The 12,244-nt window shown below is 34.3% G+C and overlaps 1 protein-coding gene across 1 annotated transcript in view; it reads left to right on the forward strand.

Moving 5' to 3' along the window:
- Nucleotides 1-12,244, forward strand: part of rasgrf1 (Ras protein specific guanine nucleotide releasing factor 1) — an 87,663-nt gene that overhangs the window by 57,559 nt on the left and 17,860 nt on the right. The window contains exons 15-16 of the mRNA XM_056478787.1: nt 8,406-8,776; nt 10,469-10,588. Of these exons, the coding sequence (XP_056334762.1) occupies nt 8,406-8,776; nt 10,469-10,588 (491 nt within the window). The remainder of the gene's footprint in view (nt 1-8,405; nt 8,777-10,468; nt 10,589-12,244) is intronic.

Genomic DNA, 12,244 nt, shown 5'->3' on the forward strand with positions numbered 1-12,244 from the left:
TATGTAGCAATAGGCAGTGGTGTAAAGTAACAAATTACAAATTCTCAAATTACTGTAATTGAGGTTTTTTATCAGGAATTGTAATTGACTAAATAGTTTTAAAAATGTGTACTTTTTGCTTTCCCTTGACTACATTTTTAGTGTAGTATTGGTACTTTTACTCCACTACTTTCCTTCAACCTGCAGTCACCACTTTATTTTTTCTTGTCTCTGGGGATTGGCTAATGTTGATTTATCAGTCTTGTGATTCTTGTTTCATCAAATCACTCATAGAAAGTAAATCGCATCATACTGAACAACTGCAAGACAATGGCGCTTCATAAATGCACCAAACCATTTGGAAGCATTAAAAGTGTGCAAGAAGATGTTGTAAATCTTTACAAGCAATGATCGTGAGACTTTATAGACTGCATGTCACTGACGAGAAGATGGATGTTTACTGTATGAGGACTGAAACCACCAAATGCACTTAAACTATTACTAATGCACTACAGAATGTTACGTTTACACATCCGTGCACAAATTGCATGTAAACATATGAGCCGTTCACATCATAATGCTCAATACTCACTACTCTTGAGTACTTTTAAAAGGGCTACTTTTTACTTCTACTTTAAGTAATATTTACAACAGATACTTTTACTCTACTTGCACTACAATTTTGGGCAAGGAATGGTACTTTTACTTGAGCATGATTTTTCAGGGCAACAGAGTGGCGAAGTAGGTAGTGGGTGCTCCAGGTGCTCCGGTTTCACCCATAGTCCAAAGACATGCGGTACAGGTGAATTGGGTAGGCTAAATTGTCTGTTGTGTATGTGTTTCACAGTGATGGGTTGCAGCTGGAAGGGCATCCGCTGCATAAAACAAATGCTGGACAAGTTGGTGGTTCATTCTGCTGTATAGCGACCCCAGATTATTAAAGTGACTAAGCCGAAAAGAAAATGAATGAATGAATGATTTTTCAGTACTCTTTCCACCACTGACAATAGGATAGAGCGGGGATGAAAGTAACGCAGGACGAAAGTAACAAAGCGATTTTCTCAGAGCCCTGACAACATTTACTTTCCAGGCTATAACAGCTGATTCAGCATACAACCTTTGACGGAGCTGCCAATATTACACGGTTAGGTCCAAAATGATTTTTTTAAAGTAAATTATGGTAGCTGTACTTTTTTCCTTAAAACAAGTTGTGTTTTTCTTTTCATGTGTCACGGTAATGATCAGTCAGGTTAATTAGTGAAATAACACATCCTTAAGTTTGCAATGTCTGAGTTTTAAAAGTAAATGAAGTATTTTTTTGTTTGTTTTAAAAAGTACATTTAAAAGTAGGTTTAAATGGCAATAGTTCCTGTGGGAACGAAAACAGCATTGTTATTAATGTCCCACTGCTTATAGCCCTACTTTACTTTTTTGCAGTGTTTTAAGTGATATTTTATAAAATGATTGCATATTGCCAATAATAATACGAAAATATTCTAAATAATACAATTTTGTATTGTTGGCTTTATTTTTTTTTCCATTTGATGGAACTGAAATTTAAAATAAAAATGTAATTTATTATTTTTAAGATAAAGGACAAAATATTGTTTGATAAGGCCATAATTAGATATACTGTATTTAAAATAAACAAGATTAAGCCAGTAATTCTAGCACATGTTGTGTTACTTTTGACCCACCCTTGTGTTACTTTTATCCCTAACAAAAGTAACAATGTGCAATTTAAGTTAAAAGTGAAATTATATTGAAGTTATCTAACATTTGTACAAAATACCAGTCGATATTGATGGACTAGACCTGAGTAACCTATGGTAACCACAGCAAAAATATATTTCTGTCCAAAAAAATTTACTTTTAAAAATAGGAGAAATGGTACTTTTGTCCCCGCTCTTCCTACTAAATCATTATGGCATAAATCATCGGATGGCATTTATATGAAAAAGGCAGCATTGGTAACTGAAGAACTGTGTGTATGTGATGCTGATGATGCGCTCCTACACAACCTGAGTGCACATGAGATGAGAGCCAATGACAGTGCTCCGTTACATGCAGTATAACTCGTGAAAGTGAAGAGAGTGTGGGATGTGGAGCTGTGCGCTGTTGAGAGTTTTCACCTCTTTCAGAGAGTTTGTGCAGTTTTATGTTGTGCGTCAATGGCAAAAATTTAGACTGCGCATCTTTGTTAGAGTATAACAAGGATTTATGTGTTGGGGTGTGATCCTACACATGTGTAATAAATGAATGACATCTTGAGAGAAAGTTTCACTACTTCATCTTGATGATTATCCCTGCACTCCATGTTAGTTATTGTTTATGGCATTTAGCAAAGATATTTTAACTAGATTATGTATTGTGGGGTTAAATTATGGTTAAATATGTTTAATTTTATATGGTCTTTGACGCACTTTATAGTCAGTCATGTTTCTGTACAGTACATGTGACATAGAGATAACTTCAAAACCTTCACATTTGTGTACTTCTTTTTACATGTGCCTTGTGATGTTAAATCATGAGACAAACCTTGCGGTCATAGTCTAAAGAACATAATTATGTCATTAGAGTCTTAGGAAAAAGTAAATAGTAAGTCTGAGATCCAAAGAACATATTTGCAAAGACCGTAAAGTTGTGTTTTTTGTTGTAAACGATGAGTCTTATTTTTGCAGACTCATCAGAGTGTGAAAACAGTGCAGCAGAAGAATGTTGTTGGCTTAATCTGAAAGTGTAATCTCTCTCATTTTGAACTCAAAATAGAATAATTTGCTCTACCAAATTGATTTTGGTTTCTAATGGCTTTTGAACTGAAAAATGCTATCCAGAGCACCAGTTTTACAGGGTTAACATCCTCAAATCCTCAAATCCTCAGCTACAATAGAAACCAATATAGTTTGTTTACATCTCCACAACAGTAAAGTTGAATTAAACCAATATCTTTAACGTCCACTAAATGATGGTTTTGTATTGTTTTGTTTTGTTTTGTTTTGTTTTGTTTTGTTTTGTTTTGTTTTGCTTTGCTTTGCTTTGCTTTGCTTTGCTTTGCTTTGCTTTGCTTTTTTTGTTTTGCTTTGCTTTGCTTTTTTTGCTTTGCTTTGCTTTTTTTGTTTTGCTTTGCTTTGCTTTGCTTTTTTAAGCAGGGTCACCTTTTTCGGGATGCAGCAAGTTAGTAAAAAAAAAGGCGGTGAAATCACAAAAAGGTATACCGCATTTATGGCAGGTTTTGATTAAAGTGTTAGCCTGCTTGTCAATAACATTTTACAATGCAGAAACATAATTGCAGTGCATTTGAAGTTGGAAATAAAGTGCAATATTTTACAGAATATCCCAATATATTTCAAACCATAATTATATTGTATTGTGACACAAGCAGAGTTGGGTGTAACGAGTTGCACAGTAATGCATTACTCTATTCTAATTACATTTTTGGGGAGCACAGTAATGTAGCAGATTGCATTTTAAATTTGTGTAATTTGATTACAGTTACTAAAGTCAATGTAATTGCATTACTTACATTACAAATATAGTTTTAAGAAGAAAAAAATGCTTCTTTTAAATCATGTTTTCCACTGCAATGTCAGTTAATAGCATGTGCTTTTAAATTGCTGGAGAACGCGAGCTGAAATGGCTGCTGACAAGAGTGGTTGGTTCTTCAAGTGAAAATACAGACATTACTTTGATTTCATTGAACGTAAAAACTAAAATATCGCTGTGAAATGCAGTCTATGTCCAGTCTCTAAGAACTTTCGACTGCTTTTAACTGGACCAGCAACTTGTTCAAGCACTTGAACAGAAAGCATTCTATGACAATACTCGTCACCAAGGAGGACACCGGCACCCAAAAACACGGCGCTCCAACTCAGCCTAAACAGGCTAAATTGAATTTTTGTACAGGATCAGGAGTGATTTAAGCTATCTTTTTAATATGAAGAGAAGTGTAGCTGCTTATGGGGCCATTCACAAACTGTGTCTTTTCTGTGCGCAAGTATGTTATTTCGAATGGAGGCATGCGGCTTGCGCACACATATTTGGAGAGCATATAGCGCGTACTCAAATTTTCCAGGCACACCGGTTGAAAACAACTCACATGACAAGAACTGACCGATCAGCTTCATGCTTTGTATGGAATATACACATTTCGGTAGACTAATTACCTCAGACAAACACAGAACACCCAAACACTGCAGTGCTTTTGCATACTATGAATGTCAATGGTTACAGGTATCCATTTTTCATCATGTCTAAAAAAATGTCATTAAAAAAAAACTGGTTTGGAACAAATGAATGATGAGAGAATTTTAAGTTTTGGGCGAACTCTTTAAGTCTTTTGAAAATGTCAAGCTGCTGTGATCAACCCATTGTAATGTTTTTCAGTGAATATTAAACAACTGAAAAAGCTGCCGTTTATTTTGGATATTTATAGGTATATTTTATATGTTTTAAAAGTAACTTCAAAGTAAAGTAATTAGTAATCTGATTACTTTTTACATGAAGTAATTCGTAATGTAATCAGATTACAATTTTCCAGCAGTAGTCATTAGTAATCTATTACTTTTTTTAGTAACTTACCAAACACTGGACACAAGTATCATATCATGAGGGCTCTGCTAATTTCCACCCTAAATTCTCAGCTTTGTCTGGATGTGTTTTGATGGACTTTGGCACGTGCATATACAGTACAGGAAACACAGAATCGCTCTTAGTTCAGCAGTATTACAGTATATATGTGTTTTCATATTAGAGAATGAGACAGCAGGGAAGTCACACCAATGTTTGTTACCCTATATCGAAATCGAGCGAACGTCTGCATGCACATGGGATAAAAGAAGAGAAAAGACAGTGAGATACAGAGAAAGCCAAAGGGGAAGGCAGTGTGACGTGTTGGAGTTGCTAAAGGCTTGCAAGGGGTCACACTAATGCATGTCACCCAGCTCTATGTATGTGTGTGTTCTGCTGGAAACGGCAGTAATTGGGCCCTGCTTCATGGCCTGCGCGCCCGCCTGACTGAAGCATCTCAGCGGGGCTCTGTCGCCTGCTGCAGGACCCCACCCTCCACCCGTGCCGCATCTGCAGGATGAAATATTTAGTGTGCACGTTTTACAGCCTCTCTCTCTTTCTCTCTTGCGTGCACACGTTATATTTTCGTCTTGCTCTCCGCATCTCCTCCTCCTTTTGGCTCCAGAGACGGAGATCCAGGCACATGGGTAAAAGCCGGGGACCTCCCACACACCCACAGCCAGCAGCGCCCACTCTCCCCTGGGCAGACTGCATCTCCCCCGCGCCGCTGCCCTGCCGCCGCTCCAACGCTCACCCAGACTGTCATAAGAGGGGCTATTTCTGTGCCTGTGTGACGTGTAGGGGTGGCTCGATGGCTCGATGTGTGGGAAAGCTTCTCTGCAATGCTCTTCAGCCTTATAGAGAGATGTGAAGAGTAGGCTGTTTTTGCTCCACAGAGACGCTTTTCTCTGTCAGAGCCTCATGTAGCCTGAGTATCGGGAAGCCATTATGAGCAAAATCATGAGCTGCAATCAGAGGCAAACACGTAACTGATGTTGTTATTGCTAGTGGTGATGGCTTGTGGTGGTTTTCTAAATTTGTGCTGATTTAGAGGTGAATTGTGTTATTTTTAGGACTGTGGTGATGGTGGAGGGAAAATAATCAATGTTTTTTGAATAGGTTGCAATTGGTCTGTCAGTTAGCTTCAACCACAAAATAAAAAAGGCATTTATTGAATGTGAGCTTTGATTAAAATTGAAAATGTATTTGTCTGTGTGGATCATTTAGTCACGTAAAGTCACATTGTCATTGTAGTTGACAAGGGGTTTTCATAATTGCGACCTAGGGCCTGCAAAAGAGTGCTAGGGAGTGTGTTGAAATGCATGTAAAATAAACATTAAATACACATGTTTATTTGTTTATGTTAAAAATTATTTTTGTTTGATATTTGTGAATAAAATAAAACAGTAGTTTAATAAATATTAGTATAAAATAAATAATATTTAATAGTAAAATAAACAATCTACACTGTAAAAAATTAAGCCAGTACAACAACAACAACAACAACAACAACAACAACAACAAAACATTTCCCTATTTCTTTTAGCTTTTTCTTGTTTACTCAACTTCTAAAAACATCAGCTGCACTGACCTCAAATTATTTGTTAGTAATACAAAAAACATTTACGTGGGTTACCATAAGATTTTTATTTTCTGGAGAACTACTTTGTAACAAAACTTTTTAAGTTGTGCCAACTGAACATTTTTTGTGTGCAGAACTGGAATGCATGAAGTTGAGTGAACAAAAAAAACATAATCCTTATTTCCAATAACTGTAAACAAGACAAGGATCAAAACATTGCAGGACAAACAGGGAAATGCTTTATAATGCTTCATAGGGAAAAACAAGACTCAGCAAAGAGTCTGTGTGAGTGAGGTGTCTCTTTACAGTCTTAGTGATCAGTCTATCATGAGCTTCCAGCTGTGTGTGTTTAATCATGAAACTGGTTCCTCCGTTTGAAGTAAAGTTTAAGCATTTGATATGTCATTTAATTATTACATGATTTTACTGAGTTCATAAAAATTAAATATCAAATGCATTTTTAAATATCAAATGCATTATTTGAGAATTCATTTTGGTTTAATATTTGATCATTTGAGCGATTGAGTTATCATTTGGGTAGTTGTTTTGAAAGTTCGATTTATTATTTGACCTTTTTAGTCATTTGAATTTTCATTTTTTATTTTATTAGGAAAACAGTTAAATACAAATTAATAAAAAAGTTAAAGATAAAAAAATTACAAATGAGTAATAATTCAAATTATGTTAGCATTACTGCAGTAGTAGTAGTAGTAGTAGTTGTTGTTATTGTTAATAATAATAATGACATTAATGGTATTATTGGTGTCACAATTATTTTTGCCATTGTTGTTAGCGTTAGTACTGCAAATACTGCAACCTTTATTTTTTCAAGTGAGATCTCTGAGAACTCAACTTAAAGTAACAAGTTGGCAGAAGCTTTTTTGGGTGAACTTGCCAAGTTTTACTCACAAAACTAATCTTTTTAACTTAATGAAGAATATTAAACGTGTTAAATGTAATTGTACAGACATTTTTACTTATTTTATTGTAAAAAAATCCAACTTGAAAAACGTTCAAATTACTTGTTTTTTTACAGTGTAATATAAAGCTAATACACTAATATAAACAGTAATATATTTAATATAGTTAAATATTATTGCAATTTGTATTTACTTTTTTTATTTTTTTTTATTAAATGATGCCTGTGATGGCAAAGCTGAATTTTCAGCTTCATCACCCCAATCAATTGTTCTAATAGGCTAATTTGTGGTTTAGGATATATTTCTAATTATTGTCTGAGATAAAAACCGTTGTGATGCCTACATTTAAAAAAATATATATTTTTGCTCGTTAAAATTACTTAATAAAAATGAGCTGAAACAACAATTCTTGAGATTTCATTGGGACAACTTATTTTTTTATGTTCAATCCACATAAATTTGTTAAAAGTGTTACATTAATTAAATCAATTTGTGTTGGGTCAACATAGATGATTTACAGTGTAAGTCAGAATTATTAGCCCCCTGAATTATTAGCCCCCTGTTTATTTTTTCCCCCAATTTCTGTTTAATGGAGAGAAGATTTTTTCAACACATTTCTAAACATATTAATTTTAATAACTAATTTCTAATAACTGATTTATTTTATCTTTGCCATGATGACAATAAATAATATTTTACTAGATATTTTTCAAGACACTTCTTTACAGCTTAAAGTGACATTTAAAGGCTTAAGTAGGTTAATTAGGTTAACTAGGCAGGATAGGGTAATTAGGCAAGTTATTGTATAACGATGGTTTGTTCTGTAGACTATCGAAAAAAAAAATAGCTTAAAGGGGCTAATAAATGGTTGACCTTAAAATGTTTTTTTTTTTTCTTTTTTATCAAAAACTGCTTTTATTTTAGCCAAAATAAAACAAACAAGACTTTCTTCAGAAGAAAAAATATTATCAGCCATACTGTGAAAATTTTCTTGCTCTGTTAGACATCATTTGGGAATTATTTAAAAAAGAAAAAAAATTAAAAGGGGGGCTAATTGACTTCAACTGTATGTGAAACAGTGAAATTTTTTAGTTGAAATTGTTTGTCAGGATCCTTTGAAGAACAAAAAGTTTAATAGAACAGCATTTACTGATATATTTTTAAGGCTATAAATGATTTTACTGTGATTTAATTAAGTATATTCGTAGAATAGTTAAATGTAAAAAAATTCAAAAAGTAAATTGAAATTTCTTATCTGAAATCGCATGTTCATGTCTGACTGCCTCCAGACTGAGGGTTTAAATAAAGACAACAGGATCATTAAGTTGACTCCCTATCCTGCTCTTTTTCACACTTAGATCCCTGGAGCTGTTTTTTGCGAGCAGCCAGAACAACAAGCTCCTCTATGGAGAGCCTCCCAAGTCACCTCGTGCCAGCCGCAAGTTCTCGTCTCCACCGCCACTGGCCATCAACAAAACTTCATCCCCTAATCGGCGTCGCAAACTGTCCCTCAACATCCCCATCATCACCGGGGGGAAGGCTCTGGATCTGGCAGCCCTTAGCTGTTCCTCCAATGGCTATGCAAGCATGTACTCCACAATGTCCCCCTTCAGCAAGACCACTCTGGACATCAACAAGCTCTATGTGTCCAGTCCCATCACCAGCAAGATCCCCGACGAGGGAGAGGGCAAGACGGACAAGGCCGATGAGATTTCCCTCTGCAAACAAGGTGTGTTCACTAAATTTTCTGTATTTTTTTTACTTTAAGACAAACATAACGTATTAAAATCAGTTGTTAAGTTTAATCTGTCTAATCTGAACTCAGAAAACAAGACCTAGAGCACTGATGTAAACACAAACATCAAATAGACATATTCTAAACATCTACACTGTCAAAAGCGATTATTTATAAAGCAAGTGGATTACTCTAATTTTTTAAGTAAAATCAATTAATCACTTTTTACAGTGTATTAAACATTCAAAAATGTATGTCTAATAGATGTTTTGCAGATGAGAAAACACTGTAATAATATGTACATGAGAACAGCAGGCGTGAGATATTTATAGATATTTATGTATATTTACGTGAGAACAGCAGCCGTGAGTAGCACTCACAAGGGAAATTTGAGATCTCAAAAAGCATGTACATCGGCTTCTGGTGCATTTGCGAAAACAAAAACTGCAAAATGTAACTCCTGTGACTTATTTGGTGCTCTCTATAAATGTATATAGTGGTACGTTTTCAGAATGAGCCTGGGTTGGACATCAGTGATGTATGTGGATGGATTAATGCACATTGACTAACAAAGAGTATTACATTTACAGGGCGTCCGCAAGGTCCTAAAATGTCTTAAATTTCAATAACTAAATTTTAGGCCTTAAATAGTCTTAAATTCACAAACATTTTGACTAGTAGGTCTTAAATAATTGTAAACAGGTTTTAATTTCCCTTTGTCCGTAAAAGAACGGGCCAACGTGCATCCAATCTCCAGCAATCAATCTCAATAGAACTTTTAACAAAACTCTATTTATAACTCTATTAAGCAATATGGTTTAATTACCGCTCTTGCAAGAACGCTTATTTAAAAGTTGTGTATAGTCCGTATATGGTAAGGACACTGACCTGGACAGACAGAGGTTTAGTTTATTACAGTTTTCAAAGATTTGTATGTGAAATGTGTATGCATACAACTTGGGTTTGCTTGTTTTTACAGTTTGTTTAAAACTTGTGGCTAAGAAATAACTTCATAGTTATATATACTATATATACTTCTATATAATATAATTTGATATAATATAATATAATATAATATAATATAATATAATATAATATAAAATAATATAATATAATATAATATAATATAATATAATATAATATAATATAATATAATATAATATAATATAATATAATATAATATAAAATAATATAATATAATATAATATAATATATAATATAATATAATATAATATAATATAATATAAAATAATATAATATAATATAATATAATATAATATAATATAATATAATATAATATAATATAATATAATATAAAATAATATAATATAATATAATATAATATATAATTATGAAGTCCTGTATATATCTGAAATTTAATTTAAAATGGTCTTAAAAAGGTCTTAAAAGGTCTTAAGTTTGACACAACAGTTAATAAAAATATTGTTAATTGTTTGCTCACTTTAGCTCAGATCCACTACACTACACAATAACAAACACAACTTTCAGTTTATTATAATTAAATGTTGAAATAAAGTTTTTAAATGAATGTAGGTATAGTTGACAGTAACAGTCCAGGTACTCTTTGCTAGAACAATGATGTCTTGATTTAAAACTTTCATAAAGTGGTGAGTTTGTGTTTCATTTGTTTGGTATATTATGTATTTGGATGATTTTTTTTTCTAGACAATTCAGTGAGAGAGGAAAGCGATAACGACCAGATCCAGAGTGATGAGGCAGAGGCTGAAGTGTCGCCCACCAAATCACCCACCACTCCCAAAAACGTCAAATGCAAAAACTCCTCAGGTAGAAGACACTCTGTCCTAGACTTCCCTGCCATGTTGTTATCGCTCACTGACATGAAAACCAGAGCACCTGCATCTCACGCTGACAAGCCACCTGCACCCTTCAGACCAGCCAAATGTTGCATTTATCAATGGCTCAAAATGGCAGACTAGCTGTTTCAGTAGGCTGAGAGTTTAAATCAGGGCTTTCATATAAATTAATATAAAGATAAAGCTTTAATTTAAATTAGACGTGATAACCGTGAAACCATGAATATTCTTCAGACTATAATCGTACAACCAAAATCCATAATGGTTGCATCCATAATTGTTATGCAGTTCAAAACATAACATGAATGTGTCTGGATGAAGAAGAAGCCTACTGAAGCAATGCACTGCTTTTGTTGTGCTTTGAAATACAACATTTGAATGTTTGTTTAAAAAGCCACATTGTACAATGCACTGATATTATGTAGTTTCAAATACAAAATATTAACATTCTTATGTAGAAAAAAAGCCAACGTGGGTGTCTTAAGGAGCAAAAATGCAACACATGGGCTCTTATATGCAGTTGTGTCCTCTCTCATATTGCAAGTCATATGTCTCCGGCCCTTTGTTTGGGATGCTTTTCATGAACTGGCCCCCATGACAAACTAACTGAATAGCTCTGGTTTAAATCAACGATCCAAGCACAGCTATATGTAAAATGTTAATGTGCGTGAGGTGCTGTTGTGATCCACATGAACAAAGTGGTTCTTTGGACAGAGATGGAAACCTCGCAAGACACGATTCATGCAAAATCTCATTAATTCTGTAGGTTTAAAAAAAAACAAGCTCAGGGAAACGCCAAAGGAGGCGTGAGTAGGTGTTTGGAAAACTTGTGCCATAGCAACCATTAGCATGTATTCTCTCTGCCACCCCTGGTTTGTTTGGGCGGTCGATTCTCTGACACAATAATGTCTCTTTGCCTTTAAAAATAAACTAAATGCAGGTTCAGAGGTCAACAATGACTGAATTGTTTCATTTTTTGTGATGCAGTCTTTCTATCAAGCATAATAGAACAAAGCATTTTCCTTCCTAAATCTGTCCTGACACGCACAACATCAAGCTTGTTTCCTTTATAATGCTGCTTTTGCGATTCTCTGAGAGTGTATTTGAGACATACATCTTAGTGAAATCATGAGCTATTTTTAGTCTCAACCATCTTGAGAAGCAGAGCCTAGCCTATTGTCTTGATGAAGACGCAGTCTGTGATTTTATGTTTTGCACCGCCACCTGCTGGATGCTTCTGTGCACTACATCATTGCAGCATTTCGCTGCTAAAAGAAGTTTTTCATAGCATAACATGATGCATTAGCTTGGGGAAAGTGCTTACAAGTACAAATCTAACAGTATGGAAATAAGTGTTTATTTTGGTCCTGCTGACAGACGCAGACCATCTGGGTAGTGTTTTTTTTTTCTTTTTCTTTTTTTTAACAGTCGTTAGATGCAATGGATGTTTGTGACATTTTCATATGTCATCATGGGAGAATTATCCATTGTGGAGATAATGTCACTGCCTCCATTATTTCTGCATGAGTCCATCTTGTCTTATTTTACACCTGCTGGAACCTTAAAGGCAAAGAACTCTGAAACGCAGTAACTTCACATTTCCTTAATCTTTTCATGGCCCATTTAG

The sequence above is a fragment of the Danio aesculapii genome, chromosome 18 (genome assembly GCF_903798145.1).
Source record: "Danio aesculapii chromosome 18, fDanAes4.1, whole genome shotgun sequence".
Taxonomy (NCBI): Eukaryota; Metazoa; Chordata; class Actinopteri; order Cypriniformes; family Danionidae; genus Danio; species Danio aesculapii.